Source organism: Somniosus microcephalus, chromosome 28 (assembly GCF_052327205.1).
Source record: "Somniosus microcephalus isolate GS21.2 chromosome 28, FLI_Smic_1.0, whole genome shotgun sequence".
NCBI lineage: Eukaryota > Metazoa > Chordata > Chondrichthyes > Squaliformes > Somniosidae > Somniosus > Somniosus microcephalus.
This window is the reverse complement of record NC_141014.1, coordinates 40986664-41009875: the sequence shown is the minus strand read 5'-3', so window position 1 is coordinate 41009875 and position 23212 is coordinate 40986664. Positions and strand designations below refer to the sequence as shown.

Here is a 23212-nt window from a genome sequence, read left to right as displayed (position 1 = left end):
GGAGCAGTCCCAGGAGGAGGTCCTCCAACCTGCCCGCTCCCCTCCGCACCGGGTGACCGTAGATCAAGAGCGTGGACAACTGAGGGTCAATCGAGGATCAATCGAGGATCACTTGGGGGTCAATCACTTGTGGGGATGTGGAACGCTCGACCTGAACAGGTGGTAGAAGCTGATTCCATCAATAATGTTAAGAGGGAGTCGGACGGGTTCTGGAGGATGAGGAACTGACAGAGTTACCGACAGAAAGCGGGGGGGTGGGACTGAGCGCGACCAATCTTTCAAAGAGCTGGCACAGGCACGACGGGCTGAATGGCCTCCTCCTGCGCTGTAAGTTTCTATTTCTATGAATCTAAGAATCGAGGGTCAATTTGAGAATCTCGGACCGTGTGCACATCAGGAGCGCAAAAGCAGAAAGCAAATCCTCGGAGGTTTACAAACAGGTTGTCTGTTGAGGGAGGAGGCGGTGAGATTCACTCTGGGCTCTGTGAGTTAGTGACATCAGAAACAGATTTCCTACATTCAAAATCATAAAGGTATCAGAGAAGAAAACGTTTATAATCTCAGGAGAGGTAAGGAGGCGAAGACATCTTCACACAATGTTATTGACACACAAAGGCAGGAGGATGTCTCACCCACCCCCCCGCCCCCAGCCCATCGGTCCGTACTGGGGGTACGTGAGCTGCTATACACACTGTAATGGTATACGGTGAGGTACCGGTGCCTACAGGGGTACACTTTCCTGTCGAACACTCCGGGCCCTCGCATTGCCCACTAGGAGCGCGAATCAGGAAATGGGGCACGGACAACACACGGTGGAGAAATTGGGAGCGGTTTGTGCTCTCGGTGGGCGAGGCTTCCCGTTGCAACATATCGGCCGTTGACAAATCTCGAGCCGATTTTTACGGAATTCATGTGAGGGGCTGTGTGGGTGTACAAACCGCTCAGCCCTCGAAGGTCAATTCACCCCCCCACCCCACTCCCCCTGGATCGCTGGCTGTTTACGTCCCCTGTAGGCGCCCGCACCACATTCGAAGGATGGCGAAGAGTGCAGAAGCTGGTTTGGTCACGCCAGAGTCACGGGACCGTCCGTTAATTCTCCTTCGAGTCTTTACTTTCTCGGCACCTCTGGAAAGGCCACTTGGAGACCCCCCCGAACAAGTCGATGCTGCCGCCCTCCCACGAGAGGACGTTGCCCGGCGTGGCGGAGGAGCAGTTGGCGACGTTCTGGATCTCGGCCGCTGTTAGAATCCGGTCCCAGACGTTGAACTCTGCCAGCTCCCCCACAAACGCCTGTGCAGCATCATAGCTTCCCCCAGCCACATCCTGCACAATTAAAGGAAAGATGGACTCATATCAAAACCATGGCCAGTTTGTCGTTAAATACGCGCGCAGAGCACGAAACGCCTAAAGCTTTCGCAGCGTTACACCGAGGACGGTTTCCAGCACAGGGCTGTTCCAGGCAGGGATGGAAGTGACTTTGCCCCTCCGCTCACCGAGCTCCCCATTCTGGCTGGGTCGCCTCAGGTGCTGGTTGGAGCCAAGGAAGGGACTCCGCCCGTCACATAACGTTAGGAACGGGAGCAGGCCATTCAGCCCCTCAAGCCTGTTCCACCTTCAATGAGACCATGGGCAACAGTGGGGGAATTGTCCCAACCTTTCTTGTTTTTGTAAGAACCTCAGCCATGTACCAAGGGAAGGGATGGAGGAGGGAAGGGGAGGGAGAGGGGAGGAGGGGGAGGGGAGGAGGGGGAGAGGGGAGGAGGTGGAGAGGGGAGGAGGGGGAGAGGGGAGGAGGGGGAGAGGGAGGGGAAGGGGGAGGGGGAGGGGAAGGGGGAGGAGGGGGGAGGGGGGAGGGGGAGGGGAGGAGGGGGGAGGGGATGGGGAGGAGGGGGAGGGATAGAGGAAGTGGAGGGGGAGGAAGGGGAGGGGAGGGAGAGGGGGAGGGGATGGGGAGGAGAGGGAGGGGATGAGGGGAGGAGGGGGAGGGGAGGGGAGGGAGAGCGGGAGGGGAGGGGGGAGGGATGGGGAGGTGGAGGAGGGGGAGGGGGATGGGGAGGGGAGGGGGAGGGGGAGGGGGATAGGGAGGGGAGGGGGGAGGGGAGGAGGTGAGGGGGGGTGGAGGAGGGGGAGGGGAGGGAGAGGGGAAGTGGAGGAGGGGAGGGGGAGGGGGAGGTGGAGGAGGGGGAGAGGGAGGGGGATAGGGAGGGGAGGGGAATGGGAGGAGGGGAGGGGAGGAGGTGAGGGGAGGTGGAGGAGGGAGAGGGGAGGTGGAGGAGGGAGAGGGGAAGTGGAGGAGGGGAGGGGGAGGGGGAGGGGGAGGAGGGGGAGAGGGAGGGGGATAGGGAGGGGAGGGGAATGGGAGGAGGGGAGGGGAGGAGGTGAGGGGAGGAGGTGGAGGGCGATGGGGAGGGGAGGGAGAGGGGAAGTGGAGGAGGGGGGGAGGTGGAGGAGGGGGAGAGGGAGGGGGATAGGGAGGGGAGGGGAGGAGGTGAGGGGAGGTGGAGGAGGGGGAGGGCGATGGGGAGGGGAGGGGAAGGGGGATGGGGAGGGGAGGGGAGGGTAAGGGGAGGAGGGGAGGGGAGGGGGAGGGAGAGGGGGTGGGGAGGAGGGGAGTTGGAGGAGGGGGAGTGGGAGGGGAGGGAGAGGGAGAGGGGAGGTGGAGGAGGGGAGGGGGAGGGGGAGGTGGAGGAGGGGGAGAGGGAGGGGGATAGGGAGGGGAGGGGAATGGGAGGAGGGGAGGGGAGGAGGTGAGGGGAGGTGGAGGAGGGGGGAGGGCGATGGGAGGGGAGGGGAAGGGGAGGGAGGGGGGAGGGGGATGGGGAGGGGAGGGGAGGGGAAGGGGAGGAGGGGAGGGAGAGGGGGTGGGGAGGAGGGGAGTTGGAGGAGGGGGAGTGGGAGGGGAGGGAGAGGGAGAGGGGAGGTGGAGGAGGGGAGGGGGGGAGAGGGAGGGGGATAGGGAGGGGAGGGGAATGGGAGGAGGGGAGGGGAGGAGGTGAGGGGAGGTGGAGGAGGGGGAGGGCGATGGGGAGGGAGGGGGGAGGGGGGAGGGGGATGGGGAGGGAGGGGAGGGGAAGGGGAGGAGGGGAGGGGAGGGGAAGGGAGAGGGGGTGGGGAGGAGGGGAGTTGGAGGAGGGGGAGTGGGAGGGGAGGGAGAGGGAGAGGGGAGGTGGAGGAGGGGGAGGGGGAGGGGGAGGGGGAGGGGGAGGGGGAGGGGGAGGGGGAGGGGGAGGGGGAGGGGGGAGGAGGGGGAGAGGGAGAGGGAGGGGGATAGGGAGGGGAGGGGAATGGGAGGAGGGGAGGGGAGGAGGTGAGGGGAGGTGGAGGAGGGAGAGGGGAAGTGGAGGAGGGGAGTGGGAGGGGGAGGTGGAGGAGGGGGAGAGGGAGGGGGATAGGGAGGGGGGGAATGGGAGGAGGGGAGGGGAGGAGGTGAGGGGAGGTGGAGGAGGGGGAGGGCGATGGGGAGGGGAGGGAGAGGGGAAGTGGAGGAGGGGAGGGGGAGGGGGATAGGGAGGAGGGGAGGGGAGGAGGTGAGGGGAGGTGGAGGAGGGGGAGGGCGATGGGGAGGGGAGGGAGAGGGGGAGTGGTGATATTATTATTTCGGTCATTATTAAACACTCTATGCAAGGCTGTGTTTGCAGCTTTATCTGTAAGATGTTGGTGATTCTGTGATCGGCTGAATATGGTGTAAATCTTGAATGGACAGTAATGATGGTCAGAGAGTGGTGACAGCTGGGGGTCTCTAGACCAGCCAGGCTGGGACTGACCGGCCAACTAACATCTTGGTGCAAAGTCTCCACAATTGGGGTTTGCAAGTCTGAGTCCGAGGACGAGCCTGCTGTGAGCGGAGGAGTTTAGTCCCTTCGCAGGTGGGACATTGAATAGAGGGGACCACACTGAGCCACAGCCCGGGTCAGGAGGTGAGCAACGGGCAATAAGACTGAAATCTGTGGATCACATCTCACTTGTCCAAAACATTTCCTCCCGCCATGGAAACACAAATCAGCTCCGTCTGCTCGGAGAGCCCGTGACTGATGGTCGATGAGTTTCCTGCTACATACCTGCTCCTGGCCAAGGACGAGGGACCCGCCTGGCTTGATTGGGTGCCAAGGTGCCAGGTTATTGCCCGATCCCTGGCGTGTGCCATCCTGATAAGCCTCCCACACACCATCCCTGGTTGTCCAGGTAACGCACACATGGTGCCACTCGCCATCTTTGACCTCTAACGGGAGGCGAGTCACCTAAAAACACAGCAATTCACTCTTAAAGTATCTTTCCTTTACTAGGTGGTCAGGTACAGCAACCACCCCAATAAACAGCGATCACCCCAATAAACAGCAATCGCCCCAATAAACAGCAATCGCCCCAATAAACAGCGATCACCCCAATAAACAGCGATCACCCCAATAAACAGCGATCACCCCAATAAACAGCGATCACCCCAATAAACAGCGATCACCCCAATAAACAGCGATCACCCCAATAAACAGCGATCACCCCAATAAACAGCGATCACCCCAATAAACAGCGACCACCCCAATAAACAGCGACCACCCCAATAAACAGCAATCACCCCAATAAACAGCAATCACCCCAATAAACAGCAATCACCTCAATAAACAGCAACCACCCCAATAAACAGCGACCACCCCAATAAACAGCGACCACACAATAAACAGCGACCACACAATAAACAGCGACCACCCCAATAAACAGCGATCACCCCAATAAACAGCAATCGCCCCAATAAACAGCGATCGCCCCAATAAACAGCAATCGCCCCAATAAACAGCGATCGCCCCAATAAACAGCGATCACCCCAATAAACAGCAATCACCCCAATAAACAGCAATCACCCCAATAAACAGCAATCACCCCAATAAACAGCAATCACCCCAATAAACAGCAATCACCCCAATAAACAGCGATCACCCCAATAAACAGTGATCACCCCAATAAACAGCGATCACCCCTGATGTAACAAAAGAGTCTCACACATCAAGGAACTTTAAAGTAAGCTTTAAGCAACTTATAATTAAACTATATACAAGAGCGGTCTTCACCATGCCTCTAGGTGAAGCCCTTTTACAATACTGAGCAGTTCAGTATTTATACTAGTCCAAACACAGGAAGTGACGTATGCACAGGAAGTGATGTATGCACAGAGTTCATAGTTCACAGTTCACAGGAAGTGATGTGCACATAACTTCCCGGAAGTTATTATTATTATCACATTCTTCCCTCCTGCAAGATTAGAAGGCTGTGGTCTTCCTTTTATTCCGCAGCCGCCGAACGAGAAAGAGTCGCACCCGTTTGGGTTCCCGTCGTACAGGGTCGCTGGTCCGCTTACATGCTGTTGGCCATTGGTCAGAGTCTGTGTGGCCTGGATTACCCTGTGAAGGGTCGGGGAGATCATGGCTTCGTGTACGAGTCCCAATAGGTGCAGAGTCGGTCTGTCTCTGTTCAGAGGGAGGTGCAGAGCTGGTCTGTGGCGGATCAGTACTTTGGTGTGCGGTACTGGGAGGGTCGCAACTTTGAGTACGGGGTTCTACCGGCACCAAGCTAGTTGGTGTCAGATCAGGATCCTGGAGAGGGGTACCCGGTAGGTTCCAAGAGGCTCCTGGTAAAATACCATCACTCGATGTCCCACTAGGTCCTGGTGGGCAGGGAGCCAGATCCCGTAATGATACGGTAGATTCTCGGCCGTTGGGATATCGTATGTATGCATAGGTGGGGTTGGCATCGGTTAGCTCGACCTCGTCTACGAGAGGGTCATTTTTAGACATCCGAACGTATCTTCGGAGTAGTACAGGTCCAGGAGTAGTTAGCCATGACGGGAGGGATGTCCCATAAGATGAGCGATGCTGGAATCCAAAGAACCGCTCATGAGGTGTAGTATTTGTGGCTGTAGAAAGAAGGGACCGTATAGAGTGCAATGCATCTGGAAGCACTGCTTCCCATTGCTGGTTTGGTAGGCCCCGAGATCTTAAAGCAAGATGTACGGAATTCCAGATGATACCGTTATACCTCTCTACCTGCCCATTTCCGATGGGATGATATGGCGTCGTTTTGCTTGTAGCAATTCCCCGCTCTGAGAGGTAGTCCTTGAGTTCCCTTGACATAAAGGATGGACCCCGATCCGAGTGAATGTAAGCCGCCATGCCACAGAGAGAAAATACCTGCTCAAGGCAGCAGATTACTGTGGACGCTGTTGTGTATGTAACCGTTTACCTTTAAGGGAACTATAGAATGTGACCGTTCGCCTTTAAGAGCACTACTTCAGGGTGGCACTATTTATTGGCTCATGTATACTGTAATACCGATAGTGACCACACCAGTATATAAGGGTTGTGATACGTTAACTAGGGCAGAAATCGCCCAGACCTCTGAATAGTAAAGACCTGTTTTGTTTGTACTTCTAAAGTCTCTGAAGTTATTTACTGCACAACCTACAGACTTTACAGTGGCGACGAGTCCGATCGTACCCTGCGGCAAGACTAACCAGTAGCAGAGAGCTTCAAAAAGAAAACACGAGGCTCCGTCTACTAAAAGTATAGTACTTACTGGAAGCTGGAAGATTAACAGCAAAGCTGCGGCAGCAACAGGCACAGATTACCCTGCTACCAAATCTTGAGCGAGCCAATCAGCCTAAAACAAGGCGGCCGAAGAGACTGTGAGTAGTTAAAACAAATAAATTTTAAAAAAAACGGGGTAGAAGTATTTGGAGGAGAAGGGCAAAGCATTCGGGTCCAACGGCGTCGGGTGACAGCCGGACCGCGGGCAATGTGAGAAGCCGTGCAGCAACCGCTGCCACGAAGCGCTGAGCCTGCGAGTAGGCGCGGGAGTGTCAGAGCCGAGAGCCGCGCGAGCGGGGGAGCCAGAGCCGAGCGGGAGGCGTTGCAAGCCAGCGATCGCATCTCCAGATAAGGGCCGAGAGCCGCGAGAGCGATCGGATCTACAGATAAGGGCCGGCAGCCGCTTCGCGATCCAGCGATCGCATTATAGATAAGGACCGCACTCGGGCTGACAGACGGCGTCGGGGGACCGGGTGAAGACCACCAAGCGCGGGAAAACCGCCATTGAAGTGGGCGGGGAGAGCGAGAAGCGCGGGAAAGCCGCCATTTTTCGGGGAAAACCGCTGAAGAAGAAGGAAGAAGCGGGAAACCGCCATCTTGGAAATTATTAAGAATTTCAGAAAAGTAATAAGATTTTTCAGAAAGGCTGGTGTGTTCTCAAGAAGAGAGAAGAAAATTAATAATAAGTAAAGTAATACTTGTACTGTTCTCAAAAAGAGAAGAAGATGCCTAAGCGAGGAAATATTAATGACTTTAATGCAGAAATAGAAGACTGGGCCACGTATGTGGAACGCATAGAAATATATTGCGTAGCCAACGAAATTGAGGATGACAACAAGGCAATAACTTTGTTAAATTCGATGGGAGCAAAAACATACGGGCTTTTGAAACATCTAATAGCACCAGTTAAACCAGTGGACCAGACCTTCGAAGAGATCGTAACAGTGTTGAAGGATCACTTGAACCCCACACCGTTGATGCTGGCTGAACGATTTAAATTTTACGCCAGAACCCAGAGGCAAGATGAAAGCAATGCGGAATACTTAGTCGAACTGCGTAAGCTAGCGAAATACTGCCAGTTTGGAGGGAATTTGACAGAGGCGCTGCGGGACAAGTTCGTATGCGGCTTGGCCAAAGAAGGAACGCAGAAGCGACTTCTGGAAGAAAACGACCTCACACTGGACAGGGCTGTCCTCATAGCTTCATCGCACGAAGCCGCAGCGAAAGGGACGGCGGAAATGCAGCTAAAGGCGGCGGCACTCGGGGTGGACCAAATTACAACAAGCACTCCCAAATGCTACCGTTGTGGAAAGACAACGCACGACCAGAATCAGTGCTGGTTTAAGAACCAAGAGTGCAGGAAATGTGGCAAACTGGGTCACATCGCGAAGGTATGCAGGTCCGGAAAGAAGACCAACAAGCAAAGGAAGCCACCACCACAAGGAAAGTACAACAAGGTGCATCAGGTGGCTGAAAAGAGTTCAGACGAACAAAATTCAGACTCAGACCCAAACAGCCAGGAGCTGGATAGTCTGAGAATCCACCATGTGGGTAAAGTAACTGATCTACAGTTGATCTGGGTCACACTAAAAATAGCGGGAGTCCAAGTACGAATGGAGCTGGACACGGGATCAGCTGTATCCGTCATCAACCAAAAGGACTATCACCGGCTATTCTCTCACATACCCTTAAGAAATACCAAATTCGTATTACAGACATACACGGGGCATCATGTATACCCCCTGGGAAAAATACGAGTCAAGGTGAGAGATAGGGGTAAAGAACACCCACGAATGTATCTGTACGTACTACCTGAGGGAGGACCACCACTTCTGGGACGGGAGTGGATCAAGAAAATAGACATGGAATGGCACTACCGACAAGCAATGACGAGTGAGGACTCGGTGCAGACAAGCAGCTCAGACTCCGAGCCGGAAGACGATAAGTCCAGCTTATGTATGAAAAACAAGATTAACATGAACTCACGGACTAAGGTTGGGAAATCGATGGCGTGCATAAAGACAGAGAATTCTGAGTCTGTTCAAGCTACAGACAGATGCATTACGGAGGAACACCGGGCTAGAACTCAACGTTATGTCAAAGTACAACGACAATTAGAACAGTTGAGTGCCCGTCTCCTACAAGAGATGGAAAAGGTGAAAAAGTTCTGGGACACCGAATGGGAGTCCCTGGAAAGACAACAGAGACAGCTCGCTCAAGCAGAGAGCGACCATAGAGCCATCGTGGCCAAGTACCAATCACATCTCCCTGAGGTTGTTCAGGAACTAGAATATACACAGAACGATCCAAAGGAAGAGGAATCTTCAGGAAGTCAGGATGGTATTCCAGTTCACCTCTACGACTTGTTGCAAGCAGAGTGTAACGAGTTGAAAGAACAGTATGAACAGGCTCGGACTACAATCCTGGAAGGGGTTAACTTGGCAACTTCCGAAAAGCTCGTGTTAGTGAAAGAACATGAACGACTAAAGGTTGACCATAAGCAAGAATTACAAAGTCTGCAGGAAATGTTTGATGAGCTTCAGGCCAAGGCTGACTCATCGTTAGGGATTCAATCCATAGGAAAAAAATTAGTGGTGGAAGACATACCAGAACAGGGAATACAGGATGTCCAAGAACTCGTTAAATTATTAAAGGAAACACAAAATAAATATGAAGCGGCAATGGCCGAGGTCCAACGACTTGAAGAACAGATGCAACTGGAAATCTTTTCAGTGGAAGAAAAGGGAACTGTAAGAAATACAGAGACCGTAAGAATGAGCCATGAACATGAGCTTAAATCGTCAGAGGAGAAGGGTTTGGAGCTCTCAAAAGTTATTGAAATAGCCGAGGTTGCAACACAGACTGAGAAGATGGCAGCAGAGCAACCCTTAGATACCAAAAGTACGCTGACTCATGTCAAGGTTGAACAACAGAACGCTGAAACAACTGCTCCGGTAGAGGGATTGAATAGTCCGATCAATCAATCTCCAAAGGAAGTTGAAGTATTAAAATCACAAATGAGGTCATTAGTAAACAACTTGCTGAAAGCCCAGAAAAAGTTAGAGGAAGCGGAACACGTGAAGAAGTCTCTTCAGGAAAGATGTCTGGATTTGGAACAAAAGCTGGCTGACGTCCAGCTGGGTAGGGAGGACATAGAAGACCCTCTCGCTGGCCTAGCTCAGGACGACTCCGAATATTACTATGTCCTGTCCTGCCCAACTTGTAACTTCGACTCCCACCATACAGAAATCATGGAGGAGCACCGAAAGTCTACGGAACATCGGGAGAAGGTGGCTCTACTACGGAAAAAGGAGGAAGAGAAGGAGGAACTGCGCATGCAGCTGGCAGCTGACAGTGGAGCCCAGAGAGTCTCCAAGAAGCAGAAAAGGAAAAGTCGAAACAGAAGATGACCCATCTGAACCATGATTACCTCTACCAGATCACACACGTGGTCCCTCCGAACGGAGCCAATTCAGTTCGGAAGTTCAAACTGTTAAACCCATGGAAGGACTATTGAATGAGTCACTCCAGCAATGTGAACCGACTACACCACAGAGACTGAATCTATGAACTGTTTTCCACAGAGACTGAATCTGTGATCTGTTTTGACATGAAGTTATATATGTTATTATGTTATGTTAAACATGAAGTTATATGACGTTGACTCCATCGAGAGTATATCTGTAAATTGTTATATGACGTTGACTCCATCGAGAGTATATCTGCAACCTGTTTATATAAAATTGAAGATTGTATGTTTAACGGGATTCTGTAAGTAATAAGCTAGGAAGGGAGGAGTGTTGTGTATGTAACCGTTTACCTTTAAGGGAACTATAGAATGTGACCGTTCGCCTTTAAGAGCACTACTTCAGGGTGGCACTATTTATTGGCTCATGTATACTGTAATACCGATAGTGACCACACCAGTATATAAGGGTTGTGATACGTTAACTAGGGCAGAAATCGCCCAGACCTCTGAATAGTAAAGACCTGTTTTGTTTGTACTTCTAAAGTCTCTGAAGTTATTTACTGCACAACCTACAGACTTTACAGACGCCAGCATATTGGAGCAGGGGAAGGCAAATGGAAAATGTGAATATTCATCAATCATGGTGAGCAAATATGTGTTCCGAGTTGAAGAGGGTACTGGGCCCTTAAAATCGATGCTAAGTCATTGCATCGGTTGGGTTGCGTGTATGAGCATACCATCTGAGGGGCGGAAGAACTGAGGTTTTAATTCTGCACAAAGCCGGCATTCTGAGCACATTTTCTTTACATCTCCAGTAGAAAAAGGGAGATTCCGTGATCGTACGAAATGTAGCATGCGCATAACGCCAGGATGACACAATCCATTATGGACATCTATGAGAGTAGAGGACGACATAGTGGAGCAGAATGCTCGTGTGAGGGTATCCGGGGCCACATTCTCCTTGCCAGGTCGATAGTGAATGGTGTAACCAAAAGAGGCCAGTTCCATCCTCCAAAGCTGTATTTTATTATTCTTAATTTTGGTTCGTTTTCGATTATCGAGCATGAAGGCGACTGATCGCTGGTCCGTGATTAATGTAAAGTGCTGGCGAGCTAGGAAATGGTTCCACTTCCGTACCACCTCTATGATGGCTGTGGCTTCCTTCTCAACCAGAGGATAATGTAGTTCGGCACCTTGTAAGGTCCTGGACATAAATGCTACAGGACGACCTTCCTGATTTAGAGTAGCCGAGATCGCCACCTCCGAGGCATCACATTCGACTATGAAAGGGAGATTCTCATCGATGGAGTGAAGAGCCACTTTCTCCAACTGTTTTTTGAGAAGGTTAAAGGCTGCAACAGCCGCTGTTTCCAATGGAAATGATCGAGCATGCAGCAAGGGTTGGATTTTGTCTGAAAAATGAGGAATCCATTTAGCGTAGTATGCAAACAGACCGAGAGCCCGACGTAAAGAAGCCGGATTCTTAGGTGACGGGAGCTCTTGGAGCGGGCAAAGTCTTTCTGGGTCTGGCTTAATGATACCATTGCCTACGCAGTAGCCAAGGATGTTGATGGTCGGTTGTGACTCAACAGATTTAGATTCATTCAAAGTTAAGTTACGGTGATGGAGGGCATCCCGAAATTTTTGGAGGTTGGCGTCGTGTTCCTGTTGATCGTGACCTGCAATACTAATGTTATCAAGATAGGGAAAAGTGTCCCTTAAGTTTTCCTGCTTAACCAGGCCATCCATTGCCCATTGGAAGACAGCCACTCCATTAGTAACCCCGAATGGGAGGCGACGAAATTGGTACAGCCGTCCATTAGCCTCAAAGGCCGTGTACTGCTTATCTGAGACCTTCAAGGGTACCTGATGATAGGCACTTTTTAAATCGTAAGTTGAGAACACTTTGTATTCGGCCAGTTTATTAACCATATCATCAATGCGTGGCAATGGGTAGGCATCCAAGTCAGTATATTGATTGATGGTTTGCGAATAATCAATGCATAGTCGTTGTTTGTGAGGTTTTAGAGGGTTCTTGACGATGATGATTTGAGCCCGCCAGGGCGACGAACATGGTTCGATGATATCCTCTGCTAAAAGTCGAGAGATTTCAGCCTCAATAAAAGATTGGTCTTCCTGACTAAAGCGCCGCAATTTCATTATTATTGGTTTGCATCGAGGAGGAATACTGGCAAATAATGAGGGTTCATCAAGTGAAGCTGCTGATAATGCACAAAATGGTAATTTAGACAGTATATTAGAAATAGTAAGTCCAGGTTTGGATCCGCCGAACTCAATGGTGAGTTTCTTATGCTGTTTTTGAAAATCCAGCCCTAAGATGAGATCACTACATAAGTCCTTGAGCACCGAAAGTCGGGTGGAGGGATACATGCAACCATTAAGTGTCATATCAATAATACAAAAGCCGGAGATTCTGGTATTAAGTGATGACTGAGCCATCGCAATTGCCTGGTCCGATGGGAAGATATGTAGTTTCAATTTCGCAACAATCTGTTCTCTAATGAAACTATCAGTACTTCCTGAGTCAATTAAGGCATCTAAGGTATGCCCATCAATTGAAACTTTTGTAGCTGCATGAAACAGGTTCTGTGGGCAAGCAGCTGTAATTGGTGTCGTTGCACAGAGAGTGGCTGAAACTCTCGGTGTGCTTCTTCGGGAGAGAGCTCGAGAGGAAGCTTGATAGGTCCTAGCCGGAGCATCTTGATAGGCCCTAATTGGGGCAGTTCGGTCGGCCTTAGCTGGATAGGCCCTCGTAGAGGCTCTTGATTGGCAAACTTTTGCAAAGTGTCCCTTTTTATCGCAATGACTGCAGATCGCATTGCGAGCAGGGCAGAATTTCCTAGGGTGAAAAGAATCTCCACAAAAGAAGCATTCCTTCCTAGATTACCAAGAGGCTGCTAAAGTGGGGTCATCTTCCTCTTCTTCATCAGAAGTATCATCAGGATTAGATTCCTCCATGATAGGGTTCACCTGAGGCCACTTGAATCGTCTGGTTGCAGTTACAGCAGCAGATCGAGATCTGGGCAGCTGATAGAGGTCTGCATTTTTCTTTGCCAAATCCAGAGAACAAGCCAGGTCAAAAGCCTTTTGTAGCTCAAGTGTTTTACTTTCTAGTAGACGCTGGCGTATAAATGGAGAGGCAATCCCACAGATGAAAGCATCACGAATCATTTCTTCGCGGTACAGCTCAGCCGAGGCTGCCTGAAAGTTACAATCTACACTGAGCCTGCGAAGTTCTTGAAGGAATTCGTTAATCGATTCCCCTGGCCCTTGTCGGGCTGTGGCCAGTAGATGTCTAGCATAGACCTCATTTGCGGTCTTGGCATATAGTTTTTTAAGTGCCCAAATCACCTCATCGTAATTATCCCATTCATCAACATATTCAAACACTGTTGGGGTCACATAGTTGATAAGTATCCTCAGTTTAGTAGAAGCATTCGCTTTACATTCATCAAGAAAATTCTCAAAAGTACGGTACCAATGCTTCCATACCCTGCCAGCTGCTGGTGCGTTTGGGTCCAAGTCCAGATGAGTAGGTTTAAGGATGTTTTCCATGATGGGTGGTTCCCTGGATCCTTAACTCCGAGTTTGTCCGAAGGTCTAGTATTTGTGAGTGTAAATATTAAGCTGCTTAAATTGATGTAACAAAAGAGTCTCACACATCAAGGAACTTTAAAGTAAGCTTCAAGCAACTTATAATTAAACTATATACAAGAGCGGTCTTCACCATGCCTCTAGGTGAAGCCCTTTTACAATACTGAGCAGTTCAGTATTTATACTAGTCCAAACACAGGAAGTGACGTATGCACAGGAAGTGATGTATGCACAGAGTTCACGGTTCACAGTTCACAGGAAGTGATGTGCACATAACTTCCCGGAAGTTATTATTATTATCACAACCCCAATAAACATCAATCACCCCAATAAACAGCGATCACCCCAATAAACAGCGACCACCCCAATAAACAGCGATTACCCCAATAAACAGCAATCGCGCCAATAAACAGCAATCACCCCAATAAACAACGATCACCCCAATAAACATCAATCACCCCAATAAACAGCAATCACCCCAATAAACAGCGACCACCCCAATAAACAGCGATCACCCCAATAAACAGCAATCGCCCCAACAAACAGCAATCGCCCCAATAAACAGCGACCACCCCAATAAACAGCGACCACCCCAATAAACAGCGACCACCCCAATAAACAGCGACCACCCCAATAAACAGCAATCGCCCCAATAAACAGTGACCACCCCAATAAACAGCGACCACCCCAATAAACAGCGACCACCCCAATAAACAGCGACCACCCCAATAAACAGCAATCGCCCCAATAAACAGCGACCACCCCAATAAACAGCGATCTGGACATTTGAATCTCTCCTGGTGGCTGAAATAAGATGGGCTGAATGGCCTTCCCCACCCGTTTTCTTGTGATGTGGTGAACAGTCAATAACAGGGAACGGTGACTCAGTGGATCTGTCACTGGGCGAGTAATCCCGAGGCCTGGACTAATGATCCGCGAGACGTGAGTTCAAATCCCACCACAGCTGGGGAATTTAAATTCAATTAATTCAATAACTCTGGAATTAAAAAGCTAGTATCGGTAATGATGAAACTATCAAAGTGTCGTTAAAAACCCATCTGGTTCACTAATGTCTTTCAGTGGAAGGAAATTCAGCCGCCTTCTCCACCACCTTCTCGAGGCAGTTAGGGATGGGCATTAAATGTTGGCCTTTCCGGTGCCGTCCACATCCATTAAAATACCGAGCAGGAACGTCGGCAGTTTCCCCCACCCTGGTCAGGAGCACTCAGTCCATATGCAGCAACCCTAGTTCTGGCCCGGAAGGGAGTCGCTGTCGACTGTAGGCATTCATTAATGAGATTCGTTACAAAAGAAATCAGCTCTTACTTTGTCATTGATCAGCAGTTCAATGGGATTCTTGCCCCACTCCACTAAGACAATCTCATTGGCTTGTCCAGGCACTGCATAGGAGAAAGGGGTTCCAATCCCCACGGTCGCCTTGGACCTCAGCCACAGGCAGATGGTCAGTGTGTACAGCTCCGGCAGGCTCCTCTTCAACCTGGCATACATGTAGTTCGTCCGCACTGGGAATGAGATCTTGTAACCTTCCTGCAATTTATACATTGCGGTTTCTGTCGGGTAGAAGTAAAAACACCTGATTTTAGCTGTTGCAATCACTCGCCTCTGACTCAGAAGGTTGTGGGTTCAAGCCCCACTCCAGAGATTGAGCACAAAAATCCAGGCTGACACTCCCGGTGCAGTACTGAGGGAGTGCTGCAGTGTCGGAGGGGCAGTACTGAGGGAGCACCGCACTGTCGGAGGGGCAGTACTGAGGGAGCGCCGCACTGTGGGAGGGGCAATACTGAGGGAGCGCCACACTGTCGGAGGGACAGTACTGAGGGAGCACCGCACTGTCGGAGGGGCAGTACTGAGGGAGCACCGCACTGTCGGAGGGGCAGTACTGAGGGAGCGCCGCACTGTCGGAGGGGCAGTACTGAGGGAGCGCCGCACTGCCGGAGGGGCAATACTGAGGGAGCGCAACACTGTCGGAGGGGCAGTACTGCGGGACTGCTGCACTGTCGGAGGGGCAGTACTGAGGGAGCGCCGCACTGTCGGAGGGGCAGTACTGAGGGAGCGCCACACTGTCGGAGGGACAGTACTGAGGGAGCACCGCACTGTCGGAGGGGCAGTACTGAGGGAGCACCGCACTGTCGGAGGGGCAGTACTGAGGGAGCGCCGCACTGTCGGAGGGGCAGTACTGAGGGAGCGCCGCACTGCCGGAGGGGCAATACTGAGGGAGCGCAACACTGTCGGAGGGGCAGTACTGCGGGACTGCTGCACTGTCGGAGGGGCAGTACTGAGGGAGCGCCGCACTGTCGGAGGGGCAGTACTGAGGGAGCGCTGCACTGTCGGAGGGACAGTACTGAGGGAGCGCCGCACTGTCGGAGGGTCAGTACTGAGGGAGCACCGCACTGTCGGAGGGTCAGTATTGAGGGAGCGCCGCACTGTCGGAGGGGCAGTACTGAGGGAGCGCCGCACTGTTGGAGGGGCAGTACTGAGGGAGCGCCGCACTGTCGGAGGGGCAGTACTGAGGGAGCGCCGCACTGTCGGAGGGGCAGTACTGAGGGAGCGCCGCACTGTCGGAGGGGCAGTACTGAGGGAGCGCCGCACTGTCGGAGGGTCAGTACTGAGGGAGCGCCGCACTGCCGGGTCCCAACTGCTCTTTCAGGTGGCACTATTTTGAAGAAGAGTAGGGGAGTCCTCCCCGGTGTCCTGCTGCCAATCTTTATCTCTGAACCAACATCACAAAGAAACATGATCTGGTCATTATCACATTGCTGTTTGTGGGATCTTGCTGTGCACAAATTGGCTGCCGTGTCTCCCACATTACAACGGCGACTACACTTCCAAAGTACTTCATTGGCTGTAAAGCGCTTTGGGACGTCCTGAGGTTGTGAAAGGTGCTGGAGAAATGTGAGTCTTTCTTTCTTCGGAAATGTTATTCCACCCCACCGGGCCGGGAGAGCTCAGTTCCACGCCTGCAGTCCCCAAATGATGAACGTTGGGTCTGGGCAGCGTGCTGGGGGAGGTGCTGCGAGTTTTAACAGTGCTCAGTAATGGGGCCCGGAAGGATAAGCCTGTCACTAAGGCCTAAGGATTCTTTCCACTTAGTTGCAGATAATGCTGCCTCCATGGCCTCACCCCTCCCTATCTCTGTGACCTATTCCAGCCCCGCAACCCCCCGAGATCTCTGCGCTCCTCTAATTCTGGCCTCTTGACCATCCCCCGATTTTAATCGCTCCACCATTGGTGGCCGTGCCTTCAGCTGCCTGGGCCCTGAACTCTGGAATTCCCTCCCTAAACCTCTCCGCCACCCAGCCAATGGTGGGGGCGAAGGACGTGGGGGATGCACAAGAGGCCAGAGTTGGAGGAACGCTGAATTGTCGGAGGGTTTGTTGGGCTTGAGCAGGTTTTAAAGGGAAGATCTGACGTATTCTCTTAAACCAGGGGCGCTGTGCGCTGCTATCTCCGAAACCCCACGTCCTTGCTATCCTTCTCTCCACCTTTTAACACCTCCTCCAATCCTACACTTCCTGTGCTTCTGGTCTCCTCTCCCAAACCCCCCACAGCAGCTGAATGTCGGCCTTTCTCTTCCCGTGAAGCACCTTGGGTCATTCAGTACATCGAAGAATCATCACAAGGTGTTGTTGGTGTGAAGTGGTCGACACACAAGGTTCAGTTCTAACTCAGGAAACTAGCGAGCGCAGTAAACGGTGGCGCCTCTTGAAATCCCACTAGTTTGCACTCACTGCGGTATAACTCCAGTCTAAAGGCCTTGACCGTACCTGCTTCCCCTCTACCCACTTAAATTTACTGAACGTAAAATCCTGGGGGAAGCGCACACTCGTGCTCTCTCGATGCGCGCTCCAGGAGGGCAGGATTCCGTACAGCGAGCGCGCGTTGTAAAACCAGCCTTGTAACCTCCCCCATCCCCAGCCTGACCGTTAACCTTTGACCTGCCCCCCCAGCCCTACCTTTCTCCAGGTGGTCGATGCGCTGGTGAAGAGCTTCCAGCTGTTTCTCCAGTCGGTGCCTCTGCCGGTCACTCTTGTCCTGCAGCAGGGAGCGCTCTTTCTCCAGTTCAGAGAGTTTCGAAAGCAACTGCCCTTCCAGCTCCTGGATCTGCAGGTCGAGGTGGCCCCGGGGCGCGCCAGAGAGCGCCAACGTCGAAGAAACGCTGCCCCGAGCCGGCAGCTCCCCCTGCTCCCCAGGAGAGAGGGAACAAGACAAGAATCACCATCATTGTAATCACAGGCAAGAGAACAGGTATTATCATCGGTCAGGTGGACGCACCCATGGTAACTGTGCATGGGCACTGGACACAAGGCCTCACCTGCCCAGCACTGACATGGGCCCTGATAGGCCCAATCTGTGTCGGGGGTCACCTCCAAGGGTCTAGTCAGGTGACCCCCGTAGCTTCCAATTGCAAATCATTCAACTCTCAACTTGAAGACCCAAATTCAAATTTCTGACAGTGGGGTGGGGATCAGACAGTGGGGTGGGGGTCAGACAGTGGGAATCTGGTCAGACAGTGGGGTAGGGGTCAGACAGTGGGGTAGGGGTCAGACAGTGGGAATCTGGTCAGACAGTGGGGTAGGAGTCAGACAGTGGGGTAGGGGTCAGACAGTGGGGTTGGGGTCAGACAGTGGGGTTGGGGTCAGACAGTGGGGTAGGGGTCAGACAGTGGGGTAGGGGTCAGACAGTGGGGTAGGGGTCAGACAGTGGGGTAGGGGTCAGACAGTGGGTTAGGGGTCAGACAGTGGGGTAGGGGTCAGACAGTGGGAATCTGGTCAGACAGTGGGGTAGGGGTCAGACAGTGGGGTAGGGGTCAGACAGTGGGTTAGGGGTCAGACAGTGGGGTAGGGGTCAGACAGTGGGGTAGGGGTCAGACAGTGGGGTGGGGGTCAGACAGTGGGGTAGGGGTCAGACAGTGGGGTAGGGGTCAGACAGTGGGGTAGGGGTCAGACAGTGGAGTAGGGGTCAGACAGTGGGTTAGGGGTCAGACAGTGTGGTTGGGGTCAAACAGTGGGGTAGGGGTCAGACAGTGGGGTGGGGGTCAGACAGTGGGGTGGGGGTCAGACAGTGGGGTAGGGGTCAGACAGTGGGGTGGGGGTCAGACAGTGGGGTAGGGGTCAGACAGTGGGGTGGGGGTCAGACAGTGGGGTAGGGGTCAGACAGTGGGGTAGGGGTCAGACAGTGGGGTGGGGGTCAGACAGTGGGGTGGGGGTTCGGAAAGTGGGGTAGGGGTCAGAGAGTGGGGTGGGGCTCAGACAGTGGGGTGGGGGTCAGACAGTGGGGTAGGGGTCAGACAGTGGGGTGGGGCTCAGACAGTGGGGTGGGGGTTCGGAAAGTGGGGTTGGGCTCAGACAGTGGGGTTGGGGTCAGACAGTGGGGTGGGGGTCAGACAGTGGGGTAGGGGTCAGACAGTGGGGTGGGGCTCAGACAGTGGGGTAGGGGTCAGACAGTGGGGTGGGGGTCAGACAGTGGGGTAGGGGTCAGGCAGTGGGGTGGGGGTCAGACAGTGGGGTGGGGCTCAGACAGTGGGGTAGGGGTCAGACAGTGGGGTGGGGGTCAGACAGTGGGGTAGGGGTCAGACAGTGGGGTGGGGGTCAGACAGTGGGGTAGGGGTCAGACAGTGGGGTGGGGGTCAGACAGTGGGGTGGGGGTCAGACAGTGGGGTAGGGGTCAGAGAGTGGGGTGGGGCTCAGACAGTGGGGTAGGGGTCAGACAGTGGGGTGGGGGTCAGACAGTGGGGTAGGGGTCAGACAGTGGGGTAGGGGTCAGACAGTGGGGTGGGGGTCAGACAGTGGGGTGGGGGTCAGACAGTGGGGTGGGGGTCAGACAGTGGGGTAGGGGTCAGAGAGTGGGGTGGGGCTCAGACAGTGGGGTGGGGGTTCGGACAGTGGGGTAGGGGTCAGACAGTGGGGTGGGGGTCAGACAGTGGGGTAGGGGTCAGACAGTGGGGTGGGGCTCAGACAGTGGGGTGGGGCTCAGACAGTGGGGTAGGGGTCAGACAGTGGGGTGGGGGTCAGACAGTGGGGTAGGGGTCAGACAGTGGGGTGGGGGTCAGACAGTGGGGTAGGGGTCAGACAGTGGGGTGGGGGTCAGACAGTGGGGTAGGGGTCAGAGAGTGGGGTGGGGCTCAGACAGTGGGGTAGGGGTCAGACAGTGGGGTGGGGGTCAGACAGTGGGGTAGGGGTCAGACAGTGGGGTAGGGGTCAGACAGTGGGGTGGGGGTCAGACAGTGGGGTGGGGGTCAGACAGTGGGGTGGGGGTCAGACAGTGGGGTAGGGGTCAGAGAGTGGGGTGGGGCTCAGACAGCGGGGTGGGGGTTCGGACAGTGGGGTAGGGGTCAGACAGTGGGGTGGGGGTCAGACAGTGGGGTAGGGGTCAGACAGTGGGGTGGGGCTCAGACAGTGGGGTGGGGGTCAGACAGTGGGGTGGGGGTCAGACAGTGGGGTAGGGGTCAGACAGTGGGGTGGGGGTCAGACAGTGGGGTGGGGGTCAGACAGTGGGGTAGGGGTCAGACAGTGGGGTAGGGGTCAGAGAGTGGGGTGGGGGTCAGACAGTGGGGTGGGGGTCAGACAGTGGGGTAGGGGTCAGACAGTGGGGTGGGGGTCAGACAGTGGGGTGGGGGTCAGAAAGTGGGGTGGGGGTCAGACAGTGGGGTAGGGGTCAGACAGTGGGGTAGGGGTCAGACAGTGGGGTGGGGGTCAGACAGTGGGGTGGGGGTCAGACAGTGGGGTAGGGGTCAGAGAGTGGGGTGGGGCTCAGACAGTGGGGTAGGGGTCAGACAGTGGGGTGGGGGTCAGACAGTGGGGAAAGGGGTCAGACAGTGGGGTAGGGGTCAGAGAGTGGGGTGGGGGTCAGACAGTGTGGTTGGGGTCAAACAGTGGGGTAGGGGTCAGACAGTGGGGTAGGGGTCAGACAGTGGGGTAGGGGTCAGACAGTGGGGTGGGGGTCAGACAGTGGGGTAGGGGTCAGACAGTGGGGTAGGGGTCAGACAGTGGGGTGGGGCTCAGACAGTGGGGTGGGGGACAGACAGTGGGGTGGGGGTCAGACAGTGGGGTAGGGGTCAGACAGTGGGGTAGGGGTCAGAGAGTGGGGTGGGGCTCAGACAGTGGGGTGGGGGTCAGACAGTGGGGTAGGGGTCAGACAGTGGGGTGGGGGTCAGACAGTGGGGTAGGGGTCAGACAGTGGGGTGGGGGTCAGACAGTGGGGTAGGGGTCAGACAGTGGGGTGGGGGTCAGACAGTGGGGTTGGGCTCAGACAGTGGGGTGGGGGTCAGACAGTGGGGTAGGGGTCAGACAGTGGTGTGGGGGTCAGACAGTGGGGTAGGGGTCAGACAGTGGGGTGGGGGTCATACAGTGGGGTAGGGGTCAGACAGTGGGGTGGGGGTCAGAGAGTGGGGTGGGGGTCAGACAGTGGGGTAGGGTTCAGACAGTGGGGTGGGGGTCAGACAGTGGGGTGGGGGTCAGACAGTGGGGTAGGGGTCAGACAGTGGGGTAGGGGTCAGACAGTGGGGTAGGGGTCAGACAGTGGGGTAGGGGTCAGACAGTGGGGTGGGGGTCAGACAGTGGGGTAGGGGTCAGACAGTGGGGTGGGGATCAGACAGTGGGGTGGGGGTCAGACAGTGGGGTAGGGGTCAGACAGTGGGGTAGGGGTCAGACAGTGGGGTAGGGGTCAGAGAGTGGGGTGGGGCTCAGACAGTGGGGTGGGGCTCAGACAGTGGGGTTGGGCTCAGACAGTGGGGTAGGGGTCAGACAGTGGGGTGGGGGTCAGACAGTGGGGTAGGGGTCAGACAGTGGGGTGGGGGTCAGACAGTGGGGTAGGGGTCAGACAGTGGGGTGGGGCTCAGACAGTGGGGTAGGGGTCAGAGAGTGGGGTGGGGCTCAGACAGTGGGGTGGGGGTCAGACAGTGGGGTGGGGGTCAGACAGTGGGGTTGGGGTCAGACAGTGGGGTGGGGGTCAGACAGTGGGGTAGGGGTCAGACAGTGGGGTAGGGGTCAGACAGTGGGGTAGGGGTCAGACAGTGGGGTGGGGGTCAGACAGTGGGGTAGGGGTCAGACAGTGGGGTGGGGCTCAGACAGTGGGGTGGGGGTCAGACAGTGGGGTGAGGGTCAGACAATGGGGTGGGGGTCAGACAGTGGGGTAGGGGTCAGAGAGTGGGGTGGGGCTCAGACAGTGGGGTGGGGGTCAGACAGTGGGGTGGGGGTCAGACAGTGGGGTAGGGGTCAGACAGTGGGGTAGGGGTCAAACAGTGGGGTAGGGGTCAGAGAGTGGGGTGGGGCTCAGACAGTGGGGTTGGGCTCAGACAGTGGGGTGGGGGTCAGACAGTGGGGTAGGGGTCAGACAGTGGGGTGGGGGTCAGACAGTGGGGTAGGGGTCAGACAGTGGGGTGGGGGTCAGAGAGTGGGGTGGGGGTCAGACAGTGGGGTAGGGGTCAGACAGTGGGGTGGGGGTCAGACAGTGGGGTAGGGGTCAGACAGTGGGGTGGGGGTCAGACAGTGGGGTTGGGGTCAGACAGTGGGGTAGGGGTCAGACAGTGGGGTAGGGGTCAGACAGTGGGGTAGGGGTCAGACAGTGGGGTAGGGGTCAGACAGTGGGGTTGGGGTCAGACAGTGGGGTGGGGGTCAGACAGTGGGGTAGGGGTCAGACAGTGTGGTAGGGGTCAGAGAGTGGGGTAGGGGTCAGACAGTGGGGTAGGGGTTCGGACAGTGGGGTGCGTTGCCCAAATGGTGTTTGGTACCAGTGTTGAATGCACTCCATCACATTCCTCTCTGCTACATTCTAAAACTGCAGAGTTTGGTTTTTGTGCATTCAATGTCTGAATGTGGACAGCACCAACTGAGAAATGACCCCTCGGTTTACCAGGTTGGCCACGGAAAGTGGCAGCGGGAATGGTTCCTGCACCATCCAAGCACATCATCTCAAATCAAATCATGAGCATGACAGACGGGCTTTCTGGCGCTGTCAGTGCTGAACCACGTTTACAGTCAGTGAGACTCCATCTGCTTTTAGCTTCAGTCCAGCTTACTGCAGCATCGCAGTACATCACCACAAAAAACAGACTTGCATTTCAACAGCACCTTTCACAAACACAGGATGGCCAAAGCACTTTATACCCAGTCAAATACTTTTTTGAAGTGTGGTCACTGTTGTAATGTGGGAAACGCAGCAGCCAAAGTGTGCACAGCAAGCTCCCACAAACAGCAATGAGATAAATAATCTCGTGATATTGGTTGAGGGATAAATATTGGCCAGGACACCAGGGAGAACTCCCTTGCTCTTCTTCAAGATAGTGGCATGGGATCTTTTATGCACAACAGATCAGAAGGGGTCTTGGTTTAACGTCTCATCCAAAAGACGGCAGCTCCGACAGTGCGGCACTCCCTCAGTACTGCCCCTCCGACAGTGCGGCGCTCCCTCAGTACTGACCCTCCGACAGTGTGGCGCTCCCTCAGTACTGCCCCTCTGACAGTGCGGCGCTCCCTCAGTACTGCCCCTCTGACAGTGCGGCGCTCCCTCAGTACTGACCCTCCGACAGTGCGGCGCT

The 23212-nt window shown here is 54.4% G+C and overlaps 1 protein-coding gene across 1 annotated transcript; it reads right to left on the bottom strand.

The window, feature by feature from the left end:
• Positions 1-963: 963 nt before the first annotated feature.
• On the bottom strand, positions 964-22572 carry LOC147099653 (neuronal pentraxin-2-like). Its single transcript, XM_085969216.1, has 5 exons — positions 22528-22572; positions 17631-17856; positions 14983-15227; positions 4059-4238; positions 964-1323 (listed from the first exon to the last, which is right to left on the bottom strand). Exons 1-5 carry the CDS (start codon positions 22570-22572, stop codon positions 1090-1092), a joined length of 930 nt encoding a protein of 309 aa, XP_085825342.1. The 3' UTR covers positions 964-1089.
• Between the last annotated feature and the right edge of the window lie 640 nt (positions 22573-23212).